The sequence below is a fragment of the Mobula birostris genome, chromosome 25 (genome assembly GCF_030028105.1).
Source record: "Mobula birostris isolate sMobBir1 chromosome 25, sMobBir1.hap1, whole genome shotgun sequence".
Lineage (NCBI taxonomy): Eukaryota > Metazoa > Chordata > Chondrichthyes > Myliobatiformes > Myliobatidae > Mobula > Mobula birostris.
Window position 1 is genome coordinate 46,704,800 of NC_092394.1, and position 21,592 is coordinate 46,726,391.

Consider the following 21,592-nt stretch of genomic DNA (forward strand, 5'->3'; position numbering starts at 1 on the left):
AAGCATGATGGAGGGATACTTCTGTTCCTTCTCTGCACATTTACTCACCCAGGTTGCTTCCTGCTCTGAACTTCTGGAAAGCTTTGACCTAGTGTTCAGTCACATGCCCTAATGTATCCCTGCTGTCCTTCTGTGACACACTGGGTTTACCAAGGTGCCAGACCACCAACCATAGCACAAGACCAAAGAACAGCAGTTGTTCCTCAGAATCACCCACCTTGTTCGCTTTCAAAACCTTCAATTAAAAATTCAGCCTCTTCCACAATTTGCAATTCGAGGGACTTCTTTCCGAGCCCAAAGTTCTTCAGGGTCATGAGTGAAAATTTCCTCTGCTGCTTCCACCAGTCTCCGTACTTTGCAAACACGATACCTGGATGGGTGTAGCGAGAATGTCGTTTCATTCATCTTCATTTTCAACCAGTCCTTCAACAAGTATCTAAATGAGCAGTTGAAATAGCAAGATAGAGAAAGCTACAGTCTAAGTACTGGGAAATGGGTTAGCATTGATTATCACCATGGAGATGATGGGCTGAAGAGCCTGTTACTGTATTCATTGATTTCTAAGACTTATTCATTTTAATTTACAATTAGATATTCACCCGGATCCTAAAGAATCAGCATGATATTTTAAGCAGAGTGGAGTAACAAGACTGGATTAACATGCAAAGGTGGATTACCCAGATCATTCCTACCTGCAATCTAGTGTAATATATCATCAACAGAAACAAACTCTTGCCCCTTCTGGGCCATACTGTTTTGTGTGTTCTGGGAGATGGGAGCCAGTGTGTCCAGGGGAACTTCAACCAGAAAACCAGGGACCACAGTATACACTTTGGTACTGAATGTTGAGTTCTGTTCATGTGGTCTATGTAAGTATTTAGCATGCATGCACACTCTCTCTGTGTGCACGCGTGGAGGGAAGGGAATTATGGAGTGTAAGGTTGGCAGTCCTCTGATATTGAAGGGTGACGTTGAAAGTAAAGTTGTTTAAACAAAAGAAAAATGTGTCCTTGTTGTTTGGGCATTAACAGTGCTAGCAAAGGATGGTTTTCAATAATAGGATCCCACCCAGCATTTGATGAGACTGAGTCTTATGAAAGCTGGAAAAATGAAATTGGAATATGGACTCGTGTTATGGAACTAGAGAAGATGAAGCAAGCCTTGGCTGTTGCGTTGTCGCTTTCGGGAAGAGCGGGAGAAACCGTGATGGGTATATGCTACTAAATACACTTAACTCTTGTTTTTTGAGGATAGAAAAGGATCGGATTTATGAGGCATATTCAGACTCTGACAATATAGAAATAATTCTAAAAATACGGCTGATTATATTATTGACTTTGACAAAGTGCACTTTCATGCGTAAATACAAAACGGAATTTCCTGATGCTGTATTAGCTTTTAAATTATTGGACACTGTGTGTCTAAGCATAAAGGACAGACAGCTAGAGTTATCTGCATGCACAGAACTTACATTTGCATCTATGAAATCAACACCGAAGAGGACTTTTGGAGAAAAGGCCACTAAGACAACAGTCGGAATTAGTTTGAGTCAGGAAATGGCATTCTTCACTGACCTCAGAGAGACCAGGCAAGGATACCATCACCTGGCACAAATCCAATAAATAAGTATGATAGGAGATCGAAATGTGTGGTATGTCGAAGTATTTACCATTGGACAAGAAAGTGTCCACACAGAACCAAACAAGTTAGACTAACTGAAGAAATAACAGATCTGAAGATGTAGAAGAGTGCCATATCACCGTTGGTGAAGGAACCACTTACTAATGATTGGACGTGGCATCAAAGGTTACGGGGAGAAGGCCAGGAAATGAGGTTGAGGAGGAGAAAAACAGGATCAGCTATGACTGAATGGCGGAGCAGACTCGATGGGCCAAAAGCCTAATTCTGCTCCTGTGTCTTATGGACTAATGCGGAGACCTCTGAGGCAGAGGTTCTGATGGTAGAATCTCCAGGATCTGCTGCTATTGATACAGCATGCACACACACACACACATTGTGTGGAAAAAAATAGCTTGGAATCTACGTAAGTGAACTAAACCAGAATGAAGTGCAGAAACCAGTGAACACAGATACACCCAGTAACAAAGCATTCAAATTTGGAAATGGAAAGATCGTACATTCCACCAAAAGGGTGAAAATTCCTGCAAAAATAGGGCTGAAATAAGGTTACATTGAAACGAAGGTGCTGCTATTGAACATTCCGTTACTCTTGAGTAAATCTTCCCTAACAAAAGCAAGAGCATTACTGGATAAGGAGAATGACCAGGCAATGATGTTTTAACAGCCAGTGTCTCTTGAGCTCAGCAGCTCTGGGCATTACTGTGTGAACATTCTAGATAAAGACACTACTGAGAATCAATGTGAGAATGAAGTACTAAATGTCACACACAACATGACCAGAGATGAGAAATGCAAGGTGTTGCTCAAACTTCACAAGCAGTTCGGACACGCTTCAATTGATGGACTTCAGAAACGGCTCAGGAAACAAAGATGCAGATTACTTTTCCATTCTAAAGCAGATAATTGACAGCTGCGAGATTGCCCAAGCCCAAGCCTGTAGCTGGTCTGAATACAATGAAACAGCAGCCATAAACCTACATGAACTGGAGCGTGGTATCTCCACATCACTGATGAGTTCACACGTTTCAGTGCTGGTAGCATTGTATACACAAAGAGACCCTCAGAGATAGTAAAAAACTTCATCCATTCCTGGATAAGTGTGCATGGTCCACCTTGGAAAGTATTCAGTGATAATGGTGGTGAATTTAATAATGATGAATTCAGAGATATGGCAGAGTACTTTAACATTGAAACAAAGACAACAATGGTATATAGTCCTTGGAGTAATGGACTTCTAGAGCAACACAATCAAACGCTTACTGAAATAATGCCGAAGGCAAAGGAAAGCAATGGCTGTGATTGGAACACAGCCCTGGACTGAGCGCTCATGGCGAAGAATACATGCACAATATTCATGGCTGTAGCCTGTATCAATTGGTGTCCGGCCAGAATCCAATCCATCCCTCTGTACTGGTTGACAGACCACTTGCACTACAAGCAGTCAATGGGTTGGGAAACATATTTCCCCACTGCACGCATCAAGGAGGGCTTTCGCTGAAGCAGAGCGTTCAGAGACAATTCAAAGAGCACTGAGGGCACAGATCCATCTGACAAATGGAAAATATGACACAGGGGACAAGGTGTATTACAAAAGATCAAACTGTACAGAACGGAAAGTTCCTGGAGTTGTCATTGGCCAGGATGGAGTTGTGGTATTTGGGAGACATGGAGATACATACAGTTTGTGAAAATACAGCATTTCAGACTATGTAAAGCACAAACTGAAGACCATCAAAACTCTATGGAGAATGACACAGAAAATGAAAAGCACTTACCTGGTACACTGTCACATAGCACAGACAAGGATGAGGAGAGTGCAGATAGGGACCCAACAGAGTTGCTCAATGGTGACACAGACAGTGCAGGAGAGAGTGCAGCTGGGGACTCAATAGAGTTGTTCAACGGTGGCACATTAAGTGTGGAAGAGAGTGCAGTTAGGGACTCAACAGAGTTGCTCAATGGTGGCACAGACAGTGCGGAAAAGTGTGCAGTTGAGAATTCAACAGATTTGCCTGAACAGAAATTATGACAAGTGCAAAGATAACATGGAAATTTCATTCTTAAAACAGTACACACTGTGAAATTAGCAGACCTAAACACTGGCATCTCATACAAATCTGAAATCTTAGTACAAGCAGGCAAAGCCACTGGGAGTGACAAAAGTTGGCACAACTTGAATTACCTAGAACCAGTCACAGTTGCTGGCACTGCAGGGTCAGTCAACACGTCATGTGTAGACAGACTTCATATTGAATCAGGCTGGGCCATCTGAGAAATATCAAGATGAAGATGTCTGAGTAACTAAAGAGGTGTCGTTTGAATCCACAAATCAAGATGAAATCAGAAACTGGAGAAATAATATAGTGTTTGAGGAAGCTATAGACATTGGCCAAAAGACAGTGCCTACAAGATGGGTGTGCACCCTGAAAGAAATCATGACGGGAATTTTACCAACATCTGGTTGCTAAAGGTTTTGAGGAGCCGTACATAGAAGAACTCCAAAAAAAACTTGCCAACATGTGCATCAGAGTCTCTCCGACTACTTCTGTCAGTGATATGTTCAAAGTATTGGCAATCCCACTGCATGGATATAAAATCCACATTCTTACAGGGAATGGAGCTGTCATTTGATGTTTACATTAAACTCCCCCCACCCTGAAGGCAGAAGCAAAGGAATACCCGGCAAACTCAAAAAGTGTGTGTATGGTCTGGCAGACGCATCACTCAACTGGTATAAAAAGGTCAAGGAAATAATGTTGAAAACGGGTGGAAAGATGTCACAAGAACACCCTAAAGGTTAACTTGCAGGTAGAGTTGGTGGTGAGGAAGCAAAGTACAATGTTAGCCTTCATTTTAAGATGTCTAGAATACAAGAGCAGGATGTGATGCTGAGGCTTTATAAGGCACTGATGAGGACTCACCTTGAGTATTGTGAACAATTTTGGGCTCCTGATCTAAGAAAAGATGTGCTGGCCTGGAGAGGGTCCAGAAGAGGTTCACAAGGATGATTCTCAGAATGAAAGGGTTACCATTTGATAGCTCTGGGTCTGTACTTGTTGGAATTTAGAAGGATGAGAGGGTATCTTATTAAAACCTTTCAAATGTTGAAAGACACAGACAGAGTAGATGTGGAAAGGATATTTCCCAGGGTGGGAGAGCCTAAGACAAGAAGGCACAGCCTCAGGATAGAGGGATGTCCATTTAAAACAGAGATACAGAGAAATTTCTTTAGCCAGAGGATGGTGAATTTGTGGAATTTGTTACCACAGGTAGCTGTGGAGGCCAGGTCGTTGGTGTATTTAAGGCAGAGCTTGTTAGGTTCTTGATTAGACATGGCATCACAGGTTATGGGGAACACAAACAAGAGAAAATCTGCAGATGCTGGAAATACGAGCAACACACAAAAAGTGCTGGAGGAACTCAACAAGTCAGGCAGCCTCTGCAGAAAAAAGCAGAGTCAACATTTTGGACCGAAACCCTTCAGCAGGACTGCCAAAGGGTTTTGGTCTGAAATATCAGCTGTGCTTTTCTCTATAGATCTGGCCTGGCCTGCTGAGAGATTATGGGGAGAAGGCCTGGGAGTGTGGCTGAGAAGGGGAACGAAGGGTCAGTCATGATTAAATGGCTGAGCGAACTCAACAGGCCAAACAGCCTAATTCCACCGCCATGTCTTATGGCCTTATGGTTTATGTGGATCCAGCTGTTTTTTTACTGGCAAGATTCAGGATATCATATGATTTGGAAAAATTGCCTGTCATGTAGATGACTTCATAAGGGAAGACTGACAAAACTTAGCCACAACAGTTATCTTTCAGCTAAATTCAGCCTTTCAAGTTAGACGGTAGGAACATGACAGATTCTATATAGGGATGGAACAGTAAAACTGCACCAAGAAAGCTACATCAGGAATCTTCAGACAATCCGCTTGGAATCCTCACATGCCACACAACGGTATTCGCCCCGCAGTGAAGTTGAAGCGGGGCAACTTGAGTCAAAGATAGGTCAGATTCTATGGGTGGCATGTCAGAGCAAACCTGACATCATGTTTGATACCTGAAGCTTGGCATCCAGCAAAGAAAAATGCCACAGTACAAACTTTACATGTGGCAAACAAGTTATAGTGCGCAGAATTCAATCTGAAAAAGTAGTCTTGAAGTTTTCACAGCTTGGAAAAGATAGCTTACCGAGGCTCGTTGGCTTCAGTGATGCCTCAGTTGGAAGTCTCCCTGATGGTGGAACTCAAGGGGGATATTTTGTTGTACTGATGGGAGAAGGGGGAAGATTTTCACCTCCCTGTTGGCAATCAAAAAGGATCTGAAGAGTTGTATGGAGTACGCTGGCAGGCAAAACCCTTGCAATGCCTGAAGGTATTGACAATGCTGTTTGTCTGGCCACAATTTATTCTGAGCTTTCCCATGGTGACCCAAAGGAGGATAATATACATATAACTTGTGTTAGAGACAGTGACTCTTTGGTTGACGCCATCAAATCCACCAAGTCAGTTACAGAGAAGAGGCTTCGCGTAGAGATAAACAGCTCCAAGGAACTCGTCCAAGCACAGAAAATTCATCACGTGTTATGACCAACTACAAAGGAACAACCAGTCTCACAAAAAAGGGAGGTCCAGCTCTTGTGCTGTTAAAGCACTTAGTGAAGGCATTTGGTACCTTAAGAATTGTATTAACTTCAAGGATTAGAACTAATTCCCATATCCTAATGGACGTTGGAGTTGTCTTTAAATTTGTTTTCAAGTTTGCTTTTTTAATTTATACATAAAAAGGATGGGAGATTGTTCAGTTCTGTTCTTTTGGAGTATGTAACAACTTTGCATGCGTACACACTCTCCCTGCTATGTAGGTGTGGAGGGAGAGAGATTATGGGATGTAAAGGTGGGGGCCATTAGGTATTGAAGGGAGATGTTGAAAGTAAAGTTGTTTAAACAAATGAAAGATGTGTGCTTGTTGTTTGGGCGTTAACAGTGAACTCACTGTTTCTGGTGACTAGTGTGTCTGATGGGGGGAGACAACATTCCCCAACCCATCCCCACTTAAATGATATTTCATCTTCCTGAGGAAGTGGTTGCTAAACCCCTTGAGGTGCACTGGATACAACGATCCCCCCCGCCCCGCTCCAAAGCTCTAGTGGTGGGGTTTAGGTCTGCTACCAAAACATGTGAAGTCCAATTATTCCTGATTCCTCCCACCTGATGCACAGGTCAGTCTCCGGATCCTGGTTCATACTCACCTTCCCCATGCTGCTCAAAGAGCTTCTTATAGATTGGAAAGCTGGGCCGGTCTGCAAAGTCTTCCGATTTCTTCACCAGAGCCTCTTTCAGGGTCTTGTAGCCACTCAGCACCACCAGGTTTGTCCATCCAAACTCTAAACTCACTACATCGCCGTACTTCTTCCACAGCTGAAAGAGAAAGCACCAGGACGTTACCGTAACTCTCAGACACTGAACACAGAAAAGAATAGAGACTGCACCATCGCTGAGTTCTCAGTCAGACCCAGCATCTATTTACTCTGCACCACTGCTGCTGTTAGCTCTTCATCCTTTATACCATTGAAAAAAGTGGGCTGGAGCCCTTGTGCCATTGTTTCCCCACTCATTATCCATCCCTGGATGGGCAAAAACCAGCCCTGCCACAAAAACACTGCTTCAAAATCAAAATGAAGCATATTGTCATGTATATAGGTAAACATATGCACAAGTGCAATGAAAATCTTACTTGTAACAACATCATAGACATGTATCAGTAGGGAAACAACATTGACAAATAAAACATAAGTTATATAAAATTATACAAGAAATAGCAGAATTATAACAAAGAGCAAAGTCCATCTAGTGACGTATAAAAATGGTTCCAGTTTTGCTGTACTGAAGTAATGCTTTGGGCTGTGCCGGTTGGACCAAGAACTGAATAGTGGAAGGGAAGCAACTATTATTGAACCTCGTGGTGTGGGACTTCAGGCTTCTGTATCTCCTGCCTAATTGTAGTTGCAAAACAGGTGGCGCACTCTGGGTGGTGAGGATCTTTGATGATAGAGATTGACTTTTTGAGGCAGGGCCTCACTGCGCAGGGTCACTACTCACGGCAGCTTCTTACATCCTAGCACATTCAAATTGCTGTAGCAGACCATGATGCCACCATTCAGAGCAGATTCAAAAGTGTTTCTGTAGAAGTTTGTTGGAGTGTTTGGACACTTACCGAACCTCTTTAACATTATGAGAAAGTAAAGGTGCTGCAGAAACATTGGAGACATGTAAGAGTTATGTAGAAATGCAAGCCAGAATCTTACTTTATTTTCAATGGATACCCTTCTGTATTAAAGCATTGTTTCAATATTGATTTCATCGAAGGACTACTCCACTCCCTATCTGATGCAAAGTAACCAGTTATGTAACTACCATGCTTTCTTTTTGCTTTACCCATGGGATCCACCATGTAGAGAAATGTTTTTTTTAAACCAACACATGGCCTCAAGCTGGAACAGGCTAAAAAAGGAATCTAAAACCAGGCTGGTATTTGACACATATTTACATCACAGTTTGATGCTACCAGATTTAAAGTATAGTGAACTATGAATACACCCGGTACACAGCACTTATAGAACAAGCTGATCCAGAAGTTAAAGGTGAGGTGATGCTAAAGGGTAAATTCACATTTTCATGGCCCACTGAGCATTGCACAGGATTGCTGCAGTTCAAGCAGAATCTTCAGCCCACCACCTGGACTACTTGTCAAAAACGTTGTTGTACTTTCACAGCTGAGTGCGTGATTAACCTTTACTTCATTGACTTCAGGAAGTATGGCGAAGCACACACCTCTGTCATATTAAAGGTGTTGAGAGGGAGATGGTTGAGAACTTCAAGTTCCTAGTTGTAAAAGTCACTGGCAAGCTGTCCCGATTCTGCCACGTGAATGCCGCGGTCAAGGAAGCACGTCAGTGCCTCTACTTCTTCCGAAGGCCAAGAAAATCCAGCAGGTCAGCAAAGACCCTCACCAATTTTTACAGATGCATCATTCCAGATGGATCACAGCTGGGTATAACAATCATACACATAAGAACATAAGACAGTGAAGAGTTTTGGGTACGCCGCCATTTATTGTTTAAACCAGCCTCACATCTAGTGATTGTGTCTGCACTTCCCTACTGCCTCGGGGAAGCACATACTGTAACACAATCTCAGGCCCCTCCCGCCGCATTCATTCTCGCTTCTCCCCTCTCTCATCGGGCAGAAGACACAAAAGCTTGAGAATAGCCAGACTCTATGACAGCTTCTATCCCACTGTTATTAGACTCTAGGACAGGGGTAGGCAACCTTCGGTCCGTGAGCAAATATTGGGATACTATGCTTATCCGGCCCGTGAGCGATTTTTCCTTATTCTGAGTGTTTCACACGACCATGGTGTCTTGTTACACTGGCCCCAGGTTCTGTTTTGTTCCAAACCAAACACTGGTACATATGAATGATGGGAAGGCAGACTACCCTATTAATATGTATTAGATACTCTCCGTGCACACACAGGTTTTCAGATAGGATTATTCAAATTTGTAACCAGAAACAGCATCACTGTGTTTTAACAAGAAATCCACGCTAAATATCCAGATATTTACATGTGCTATGATACTTGTTGAATAACTCGCGTTTCGAAATAAAATCAAGGAAAACAATTCCAATAGCAATGAATGCAAAACGCAGGAAGGTAGACACTGAGTGCTGAAAAAGCAGTGAAAATGAAGGAAATACCCATGCCAGCTACGAAGTCTCAAAACGTATCGCAGAAAAGATGAAGCCTTTTACAAATGGAGAGTTTGTCAAAGAGTGTTTACTGGCAGCAGTGGATATTGTTTGTCCTGAAAAGAAATCTTTATTTGCATCTATCAGTCTGTCAGCAAGAATGATCACACAGCGAGTTGAAGAAATGTCAGCTGATGTTAAAAGTTGTTTAAGGGATGCCTGCGAAGAATTGCATTTTTTTTTCAATTGTGCTTGATGAGAGTACAGACTTGAGAGACACTGCTCAACTTACAGTGTTTGTGCGAGGAGTGACCTCAACTTCTCAAATTTTTGAAGGGTTTATTCAATTAATTCCTATGAAGGACACGATTACTGAGGCAGACATTTTTGAAGCTTTGCTGAAAATGATGTCAGAAATGAAACTTAATGTTTCGAAGCTAATTGGCATCGCAACTGATGGGGCACCAGCAATGGTGGGACAGAAAAACTAAACTGAGTTCCTTGATTACTAATTGGCACCTTTGGTTAAACACAAATGATTTTCTAGCATGTGTTATTCATTAATTTGAGGCAAAACATAACTAGATGTATTTAAATAGATAATTCCCATATTTCAAGTTTTTATGGCATTTATCTGGCCCACCGTCTGCTCATTAATATGTGATCCAGCCCACAGAGGCAAAAAGGTTGCCAACCCCTGCTCTAGAACAGGGGTCCCCAACCTTTTTTGCACTGCGGACCGATTTAATATCGACAATATTCTTGTGGACCGGCCGACCCGGGGCGGGGGGGTGGTGGAGGGGGGTAAGGCTGCCAACGGAAAAGAGTAGCAGTCAAATACATTGTGTTTACCCAGGGAAAGACTACAATGACCATGAAGCATGAAGCCTTGCGCGGGCACCAGTGCGCAAGCATGACATGCGCATGCGTGTTACCAGCCAATTTTTTTGCTGCAAATCATTTTTGGTCATTCTGTACGGCGGGGGGTTGGGGGTATTAATCAGGACCAGAATATAGGTGATAGGTGGCTAATACACTCACTTTCGTTTCTAAAAGGGTTTATCTAACAAATTTAATATTAAACACACAGCGCATATTTTCCTCGCATGAGTATAGTGATAAGTCAATTATCAGGGGAGGACAGGGGAGTTTGAAGTAAGTGTTGAACGAACTTCCAGTAGAAGTAACAGAATCAGGTTCGATATTATCATTTAAAGGAAAATTGGATAGGTACATGGACAGGAAAGGAATGGAGGGTTATGGTCTGAGTGCAGGTCAGTGGGAGTAGGTAAGAGTAGCATTCGGCACGGACTAGAAGGGGTGAGATTGCCTGTTTCTGTGCTGCAATTGTTATATGGTTATACAAGTAAGTCAATAGCATCATAACATTTTAAGTATCGTTTCGATATTAAACACACAGCACATATTTTCCCCGTATGAACATATAAAATCATTGCAACACACCAATATTGCTGAATCAGTGGGAGCCCTGGGCTTGTTTTCCTGCAACAAGACGGTCCTATCGAGGGGTGATGGGAGACACCGATACTTGAAGGGAGTTCCTTATGTCCAGTCTATTCCACGATTTAGTTTTTGTTGCATTCATTGCAGAAAAGCCCACTTCATAGTGATATGATGTTGGAAATGGAAGCGATGTTTTCAGTGCTTTCGTGACTATCTCAGGATATTTAGCCTTGACTTTGATCCAGAATGCCGGCAGAGATGTTGTGTCAAACATACTTTTCAGCCCGCCGTCATTTGCAAGCTCGAGGAGTTGATCTTCCCGTGCTGACATGGATGACGCACGCATAATGACCTCGCTTGCGTTCAAGCTCAACAGGGCATGACAGGGAAGGAGGAAAAGTGCAGCTGACTCATATTGCCAAATCATATTGTTTCCTCGCGGCCCGGTTGTTGGGGACCACTGCTCTAGAATGACGCTCTCATACACTGAATGATGAATACTGGAATGCCAATATACCTCACATTTTATGTTTCCCTACACGGCACTTGCCTAAGGCTATACTCAATTTTCTTTTTTTTTTGTAATCAATTTTTTTTATTGAAGTTCATCGTCAAACAAACATTTTCATAAAATGTATTTTGGATACTGTACATATATATCATGAAGTCATATTTGTCACAAATCTCCACATAACATTTAGATAGAGTTATACACTTATAGAAAGGAGAGGAAAGAAGGTACGGAGTGATTTTTTTTACAACATAGTCATTGACTTGTGAGAATAAAATCAGGCCTATGAGGTGTTATGTAGTTAAACCATTTTTCCCAGTATGAATCAAATTGATCCAACTTATGATTAACAGATGCTGTTATCTTCTCCGTTTTGTAAATGTCCATTGTAATTTCTATCCTAATATTTAAAGTTGGGCTCTCCTGTGATAACCATTTGCTGGTAAGGGTCTTTTTACCAGCCACCAGCAGTATATTCATTAAATATTTGTCTCTTTTCAACCATTCTTGAGGTATGTACCCAAAATATATGGTCTTACTTTCTAGGGGTATTTCACATTTAAAGATGTCTTGTAGGGCATTGTGTATCCCACTCCAATAGTCTTTGGTAACGGGGCATTCCCAGAAAATATGATAATGGTTTGCATTTTGACTTCCACAATTTCTCCAGCAAACAGGGAGGTTACTATCATAATGGGATTTCTGAGAGTGTGTAATAAAATATCTTATCAAGTTTTTCCACCCGAACTCCCTCCATTTCTGTGAACTGGTACATTTCCATTGATACCTCCATATTATTGTCCAGTCTTCCTCAGATATTATTATCCCTCCTTCCTTCTCCCATTTTGTTTTAATGTATGGAGTCAAATGTGCTTTAAGATTTGACAAACCCTTATACATGCTTGAAATTATTCTACTACAGTTGTCTGAATTATATGCTTTTCTAAATAGCTCTATCAAACATGTACTTGCCATGGTTACATTTTTACCCGTCCTATTAACATACTGTTGCATCTGTAAATATCTATAAAAGTTTTGGTTTTCTAATAAGTGTTTCTCTTCGAGCATTTCAAAACTGAACAGTGTGCCTTCTTTCATTATATTGCAAATAGCTGTTATTCTTTTAGCTGTCCAGTCCTTAAATCTAGCATCCAGTTTGTTCGGTGTAAAATCTGAGTCATATGCACACCATTTAAGAATTGCAATGTCTCCCTCTAGTTTACATTCCTTTATAATAGTTTTCCATATTCTAAGAGTCCATTTCACCCACGGGTTATCAATAGTATCTATGTAACTTTGTAGGTTGTTATCAGCCAAAATTGTCTATTTGGGGATGGAAAGTATCCTCTTCTCAGTGTTTTTCCATTGAGCATCATATGATGGGTTGCACCAACATATCACAGCTCTCAACTGTGCTGCAAAATAGTAATCTCTAAGAGAATGTAGGCCCCATCCCCCCTTTTCCTTGGCTAATTGCAAAGTTTTGTGATGAACCCTAGGCCTTTTACCTTGCCATATAGATCTTAATAGCATCTTGTTCCATTCATTGAATTGATTTTGGTTAATCTCTGTTGGCAGGGTCTGAAAGAGATATAGTAGTTTGGGCAGTATATTCATTTTAATAGATTCAATACTTGAACTGAGACCAAGTAAAGGAATCAAGTAGGTTCCATCTTGTTATATCTTCCTTAATTTTTTTATATATAGGCTGATAATTGCATTCTGATGATTTTGCCAGATCTTTTGGCATAATGATGCCCAAATATTTGACAAACTCTGTTTGCCATGCCCAGGGATATCTACTTTCAATTTCTCGTGGTGGGCTATAGTTATATGAAAGCTGTTGGGTTTTATCTATGTTGCTCTTGTATCCTGATAATTGGCCATATTGTTCAAAGGATTGCATCAATTTAGGTAAAGAGTATGTTGGTTGCCCTAGATAGATCAAAATGTCATCCACGTAACAGGCCAATTTATGTTCTATCCCTTTAATAGTAATTCCCCTGATATCTTCATTTTGTCTGATGTATTGAGCTAATGGCTCCAGACATAATGCAAAGAGTAGCGGTGATCATGTACAACCCTGTCTCTTGCCCCTTTCTAGGGTAAAATTATTAGATAAATATCCATTGATTTTAATCCTAGCAGCAGGATTGTCATATATTGCCTGTATAGTTTTAATAATTGTGTCATGTAGACCAAATCTATGTAAAACTCTGTAAAGAAAAATCCAATTAATCGAATCAAATGCCTTTTCAGTGTCCACGCTTATCACTATTGCTTCAATTTCATTTTTTTGTATGATCCATAATCTGAAGTGACCTTTGTATATTGTCTTGTGTTTGGCGTTGTTGTATAAAACCTCTCTGATCATTATGTATCTGTGGGGTAGAAACTCTTCTAATCGTTTGGCCATGATGGAGGTAAATAATCTATAATCCACATTAAGAACAGATATTGGTCTAAATGACCAACATTCCATTTTAGGCGTGAATTTACGTTTCAGGCCGAGGCCCTTCATCAGGACCAACTGAAGGAAGAGTGAGTAAGGGATTTGAAAGTTGGAGGGGGAGGGGGAGATCCAAAATGATAGGAGAAGACAGGAGGGGGAGGGATAGAGCCAAGAGCTGGACAGGTGATAGGCGTCAGGACTAACTGAAGGAAGAGTGAGTAAGGGATTTGAAAGTTGGAGGGGGAGGGGGAGATCCTGACGAAGGGTCTCGGCCTGAAACGTCGACTGCACCTCTTCCTACAGATGCTGCCTGGCCTGCTGCGTTCACCAGCAACTTTGATGTGTGTTGCTTAACATTCCATTTTATCCTTGCCTTCTTTCGGTATAGCTGAGATTATCGCCTCCTTCCAGCTGAGTGGCATTTGCGTCTTTCTTAGAGCCCAGTTCAGTGTGGGGAGCAAAACAGGAAATAACTCATTTCTAAATTCCTTATACCACCCTGCTGTATATCCGTCTGATCCTGGTGACTTGCTTAATTTGAGCCTTCTAATTGCAGTTTTTAGTTCAGCTTCAGTTATGTTAGCAAGCATCATTATATTTTGTTCTTTGCTTGAAGTGGGTAACTCTAAAGAATTCAGGAAGTTGTCAATCTGGGCCATGCTTCCCCCTAGAGTTTTGTAAAACATTTCAAAAGCTTCTCGAATTTCACTTAGTTTATTTTTTTTTTATCATTTTTGTTCTTGGATCCCTAATTCTATGAATTGTATTTTCTGCTATTTTTTTTTCCGGTTTCCATGCCAGTATTTTCATCGATTTAGATCCACTTTCATAGTATCTCTGTTTCAGAAACATTAAATTTTTTTCTAATTTTTTGTGTAGCCAAACTATTAATTTCATTCCTAATTTTCTAAATTTCCTCCAGTGTATCCTGTGCCAAACTCAATTTATGTTTTTTTTCCTAGTTCCTTCAGCTTACTTTGTAATTCCTCCAATGCTTTATTCCTTATTTTTTCCTTATGTGAAGATATCGCTATAAGTTTCCCTCTTAAGACAGCCTTCATAGTATCCCATAGGATGGGAGGTGAAACTTCTCCATTATCACTGAATTCTAAGTAAAAACCAATTTCTTTTTAAATTTGTTCCTTAAAATAGGAATCATTGAGTGGACTTGAATTTAGTTTCCAAATAGTTTCTTTGGTTGTAAGTCAAAATTAACAGATAAATATATTGGTGCATGGTCACTTACATCTATTGTCCTAATTCCACAGGTATTTATTTTGTCTTTATCTTTTCCAAATGTTATGAAATAGTCTATTCTTGTATGTACGGAATTGGGGGGGGGGGCAGAATAATGAGTGTACTCTATTTTGTTGGGGAAAAGATCCCTCCATATATCAATTAGACCAACATCCTCAAAAAGTGTGTTAACTTTCTTATGTAAGGACTTTGTTTCATAAGTTTTTCTATTGGAGGAGTCCAACTTTGGTCGTAATTGTAAATTTAAGTCTTCCCCACATATCAAGAGACCTTCTGTTTCTGTTACCATAATATTAGTAATTTTCTGGAAGAAACTAATATCACTTCCTGGGGGTGCGTATATATTCAATAAGGTAACTGGATTTCCATCTATATTCCCCCTTACCAGAATATATCTGCCCTCCTTATCTCCCATTTCGAATACTTTTTCAAAATTTAGCTTGCTTGAGATGAGAATAGCAACTCCTCTTCTATGTCCTGATTTATATGAGGAAAAAAAACAAATTAGTGACCCATTCTCTTTAATTTTCCATGCTCATTATCACTTGTGAGTTTCCTGTAAATGTACTATATGAGCTTTTTCTTTTTTCATTTTTGATAGAATTTTACTTCGTTTGATTGGATTTAACAGCCCATTGACATTAAAAGAAATGAATTTTACTTTGTCCTCAGCCATGTGTATTTATCTGTAGTATATCATTGAAATTTGCAGAATATAACTTAATCGATCTACTCCCTGAACAAAAGAAACGCGAATATTAAAAAAGGTAACAAAGGTGTGATTCCAAGGTTGGGGTCTCTAGATGACCCTGGGTTGGGCTGGAAGAAAAGTCTAGCTGTGGGGGTTAGCCCCTCCTACCTGTGGGTTGAGGGCCCCCACTGCAGTACCTACAAAAGTAAGTAAAAAGATCTACGTCCATTACACAGAAATGATTTCCCTGTGTATTCCTCCCATATATATATTCTCATTTAGGTGGGGAAAAAGGAGTGAATGAATGAATAAACAAATTGAGTAATATGTAATCCATATTATAATACGTATTTCTTGAGATCGGTATATCACCGTCTATTTTTGCTTCCGTTTAGTTTATCAGCACTTTTAAAGTTAGCCAAACCTTAAGGCTCTTCTGTAGGAGGTGAGGGCTGTCTTCAGAGAACCCACAGTCTCTTTCTAATATCCTTCTTTCATCCTCCTCCCGTCCCCTGCTTTCGCGGTTCTCTATTTCCCAGGCAGATCGGGATAACTGCTCAGCCAGGCTTTCCCTCGGTCTGACCACGCTAACGGGCAGTCCTCTGTTATTCATGTCTGTAGTCGCCTCTTCCACTGTCTGATATAGCTGCATCCCTCCTTCGTAAAATACTCTCAGTTTAGCAGGGTACAGGGTTTGGAATTTAATCTTTTCCTTTTTTTAATATTCGTTTCGCTTCAGAATATTCCTTCCGTTCCGCCGGGGGGTAATCATGATCGAAATATATTAACTTTCCGTTCCAAAACACCCTTTTCTTACCCCAGGCCCTCCGTAGAATCTCCACCTTGCTCTTGAATCGAAGGAATCTAAGTACTATTGAGCGCGGCTTACTTTCTCTGTCTCTGGGAAGCCGCGGGACAAGCGCACGATGCGCCCTCTCAATTTCAATCTGCATAGTCGGGGGAATCTCCAGCGCTTCCCACAGCAACTTTTCTACAAACTCCATCATCGACAATCCCTCCGCTCCTTCAGGAACATTATAAATCCTGATATTTTCCGTCGCGATCTTCCCTCCTGGTCAAGCAATTTACTTTCCTGTTGATTTAATATTTTTATCGTCTTAGTATCTGTTCCACGTTTTGCACGCGATCTTCCACCTTCTCAATTCGAGTCTCTGCCACCGTTATTTTCTGATTGACGTTGGCGAGCTCTGACTTTATATCATTTAGTTGCTGTTTTATACCTTCTTGGACTTCCCTTATCTCTTCCAGAATCTTTATCCAGGAGAGCCGCGCGCTGCACCTCTCTCTTCCATAGGCTCCGCAGTGGTGCTTTTTAAAATCTCCATTCTTTTTCCCCATTCTTGCCCCCCTTATCAATTCAGATATTTTCGGAAGATCTTATATTTGATGGATTAACGGGGCAAAATATGCATTTTTCTGGAGGATCCGTTGATTTCAGCTGCCATGCTGGACGATGACGTCACCGGAACCCTCTATATTCTATTTTCTATTTGCCTTTTTACTACCCTGATGTAGTTGTGATTTGTCAGCATGCTACACAGACAACTTTTTTCATTGTATCTTGGTACACATGACAATAATGACCAATACCAATATTACATGGCAGAATCACAAAGATAAACCTGGCTAAGCATGGTTGTATACCTTTGAAATGAACAGTGGTAATTTTCTTCCATTTAAATTAATAAACTGAACTTTGGGCAAGTTCTTTATTTGCCAATGTCAATCCTGATGAAGACTCTCTGGAATGCCCCCTCCATAGATGCTGCCTGACTTTCTGAGTTTGTCAAGCGTTTTGTGTTTTGCTCTGGATTTCAAACATCTACAGAATCTTATCAACACACACAATGCTAGAGGAACTCTTGTGTTTGTGTCCCTATGTAATTTACCTCAGTACAATTAACCAAGCAGTGTTTATATAGTATCTGTGGGTTTGGGGATTCTAAATCAAACTTTCTGGAGCACACTATGGAACTTTTTATGATGAATTGACGCTGTCGATCTGCCTCTCTACCAGAGGCCTTTAGGTTCAGACTCAGGGAATAACTATCAAACACAGTTTACCTAGAAGTGCATGCTGTTTATTAGCAAGTTTGCATCTCAGTTGCCAACACAGAGGCTCTGCTCACCAAGCTTGAGAAAATCTGCAGCCAAGTGAGCCCAGAATACGGTTTGGAGCTGCTGATATAAATTGCTATCACGTATTTTGATAAGGGTAGACCAAGAAGCTTCTTACGGAACAAACACTTCTTTGTTTGTAGGAGCTGCCAATAAGTCAGATAGGTTTTAGCCCTTTAATTCTGCATATAATTCTTCAACACCAGAGAGAGATTGTGCATCTTTATTCAGATTAGTCAAGACAAAGATTGTAGATTGCTGGAATCAAATGGAGGACAATGCTGCTGAGGTTAAAGATCCACCATTAATGAATGGTGCAGCAGGTATGAGGGACACAATGACCGACTCCTGCCTTTAATTGATACATTTGGATAATCTGACAGGAAGCAAAGCGAAGCCTCGGGTCTTCAGCCCAAGTCGCTTTAATGACTGGGTGGTGATATTTTCCTCCTTTGTCCTCGGCAATCAAAACATTTAGAAAAACATTTAGAAATATATAGGAATTTAAAAAAAAGTCTAAGCCATTAATTTACTCAAAATACAATTGTTACAAATTAAAACAACCCGACAAGAAAACAGAACAATTTACAGTATTGAAAACTGTGACTTAGCTACAAATTGTCTTCATCCACGCCGAATCCCGTCTGCACTCGAATATGGGGTTAAACGGATTCCCTCCCCCACCCCATCCCGCTTTTCGGTGTGCACGGAGACCCAGCTGATGGTCCAGTGATGGAGATCTTTGCAATTATTCATGCCTCCTGCATGCAGACGAAATCCTGAACTCACTGGCATTAAAATTTGCAAAACTGCCTACCCATCCCCAGAAACTGGACGTTCGGATAGCTTCGCGGCATTTACGCAATGTAGAGAAAGGAAAAGGTGTAATGAAAAAAATGGAAAAGGAGAAGGCAACCTGGATAACAATCGGAATAGGGGGGAAAAAACAGAATTGATTGACTGAATTAGAGGTAACCAACGGAGAGTAGATTCTGCTGAAAAATCATATCCTCCTCCTTCCCCTCCCTGTCCTACTGAATATTTCCTGCGTTCTCTTTTCTCCGCGTTCCAGGTTCTCCAAGTTTTTAACTTCCTGTTACCTCACATTCCGTCACATTACGTCACAGAGAACTAAAAACTCGTATATTGAAGTGAAATAGAGTGAAAGAAAACTGCTGGACACAAGGGGAAAGGGGGTAAAGGAGGAACTCAACAACATACGAGAAACTGAAAGGGTTAAAGTGTTCTCTCTCTCTCTCTCTCTCTCTCTCTGTCTCTCTTTCTCTATCTCTATCTCTCTCTATCTATCTCTATCTCTCTCCCCCCCCCCCCTTACCTTTGCGAATGACAGGTGAGGGTTGCTCAGATCTACTTGCAGGATGTTCCCGACGAAAGGCCACCCCCGGGGCCCGGGAGGGTAGTTCCCACACGTCTTCCGCCTCTTCATGAAGTCAAAGACCAGGCAAAAGATGGTGCAGAACACGGCCAGCACCGTGAACCTGTCGAAGAGTTTGAACAAGAGCAGGGGGAAAGCCGAGAACTCCATGTTCTCCAGAGCGAACGGGCAGTAAACAAAATGCGCGCAGTCCGTGAGGGAAGGGTGCGGAGGAAAGGGCGCAGTATCCTGGCGCTGCACGCACACACTCTCATGTAACACTTGCATCACAGAGCCAAGGAACTGTCATTGCTGGAATATGGATCAGGAGCAAAGCAACATCAGGGAAGTCAGCAGGCCAGGGAGCAGTTTTGGGGGCAAATGGACAATCCCTTAAAGCGAAACGAAAGAAGCGATCACATCCGAGGCGCCATCGAGAAGGCGACTCCCGCGTGCAGCCCCGATGGAAATAATCAAATATTCCCGTTTCAGGTTGCTACAGCTGAAATCCACAGCCACAGCTATGGACAAAACAGTAAGCAACTTCGTTTACAGGCGATTAAAATATCTGTCACTACTCAGAGAAAGCGAATAAACAGAGTAAACACTGCTCTGCTCTTTCTATCCACATGACTGTGTGGCTAGGCACAGCTCAAATACCGTTCATAAATTTGCTGACGATACAACCGTTGTTGGTAGAATCTCAGGTGGTGACTAGAGGGCACACAGGAGTGAGATATGCCAACTAGTGGAATGGTGGCACTCAACGTCAGTAAGACGAAAGAGCTGATTGTGGACTTCAGGAAGGGTAGGACAAAGGAACACATACCAATCCTCAAAGAGGGATCACAAGTGGCGAGAGTGAGTGGTTTTAAGTTCCTGGGTGTCGAGATCTCTGAGGATCTAACCGGGTCCCAACATATCGATTTAGTTATAAAGAAGGCAAAACAGCGGCTATTCTTCATTAGGAGTTTGAAGAGATTTGGCATGTCAACAAATACACTAATGGACTTCTATAGATGTACTGTGGAGAGCATTCTGACAGGCTGCATCACTGTCTGGTATGGAGGGGCTACTGCACAGGACAGAAAGAAGCTGCAGAGGGTTGTAAATCTAGTCAGCTCCATCTTGGGTACAAGCCTACAAAGTACCCAGGACATCTTCAGGGAGCGGTGTCTCAGAAAGGCAGCGCCCGTTAATAAAGACCTCCAGCACCCAAGCCATGCCCTTTTCTCACTGTTACCATCAGGTAGGAGGTACAGAATCCTGAAGGCACACACTCAGCAATTCAGGATCAGCTTCTTCCCCTCTGCCATCCGATCCCTAAATGGACATTATACCCTTGGACACTACCTCACTTTTTTTAATATTCAGTATTTCTATTTTTTGCACGTTTTTTCATCTATTCAATACCTGTATACTGTAATTGATTTACTTACTTATTTATTATTATTATTATTATTATTATTATTATGGTTGTGACAAGAATACACATAGATTAAGATGTAGCTGGCCTGGGCTGGCACCAGTGGAATCAGCAGTTGGTCTGCCACCTGTCTTCAGGAGAGAGAGAGATAAGGAAAACATGGAGCAGCATTTGGAGATGTTAATGAAGGAAGGAGAGCTGTCAAGATCGGCTCCCCCCTTGAACCCTGAACTGTTTGAAGTGATGGACAGGCGATACCCCAGCAGGGGGATAAAAAGGGACAGGTTCGCTAAGGCAGGACACACGACACCCGAGGTAACAAGACCCTGGAAGCGGTGCATCTCTCACAAGTCGGTGGGAAGTACTGGGCCATAGACGCACAGGGTGGAAAGGCACGATCGGTGGGAACCTGGTGTGTGTCCACCCTTGCCTGGGTGCCAGGTTCACTGCAGGAAAACGATCGTATCTGGAAACGGAGGGGTCACGGTCGGGGACCTCAGATGACATCACAAAGGACTCGCCGGAAAGCTGACTGCGAAGGTCTGTGTGGAAGCCTTGAATATTCATTCGTTTTTGTTCTCTCTCTCCTTCCCCCCCCCCACTGTCCATTGCCACGGCAGCGATTACTGCGAACTGAACTGAACTAAATTGAACTGAACTTTGCGTCACTTTGAAACTGGTCATTTACCCCTAGACAACGATAGAGCTTGATTGATCCTGTTATCTTAATTCTGTGTACATGTATGTTTATCATTGCTGAACTGTTGCATTCATTATCCTTTTGATTAGAGTACTGTGTTGCTTGTTTCTTTAATAAAACTTTCTTAGTTCTAGTAATCCAGACTCCAACTGAGTGATCCATTTTTGCTGGTTTGGCAACCCAGTTACGGGG

The 21,592-nt window shown here is 41.7% G+C and overlaps 1 protein-coding gene across 3 annotated transcripts in view; it reads right to left on the reverse strand.

Moving 5' to 3' along the window:
- LOC140187635 (cytochrome P450 2D3-like) overlaps nucleotides 1-19,493 on the reverse strand; it is a 53,809-nt gene extending 34,316 nt beyond the window's left edge. For all 3 annotated transcript variants that reach the window (XM_072243157.1, XM_072243156.1, XM_072243158.1), the window contains exons 1-3: nucleotides 19,236-19,493; nucleotides 6,886-7,054; nucleotides 218-370 (exon numbers count right to left, since the gene is read on the reverse strand). In XM_072243157.1, coding sequence (XP_072099258.1) covers nucleotides 218-370; nucleotides 6,886-7,054; nucleotides 19,236-19,445 — 532 coding nt within the window. In that variant the 5' untranslated portion in view covers nucleotides 19,446-19,493. The remainder of the gene's footprint in view (nucleotides 1-217; nucleotides 371-6,885; nucleotides 7,055-19,235) is intronic.
- Between the last annotated feature and the right edge of the window lie 2,099 nt (nucleotides 19,494-21,592).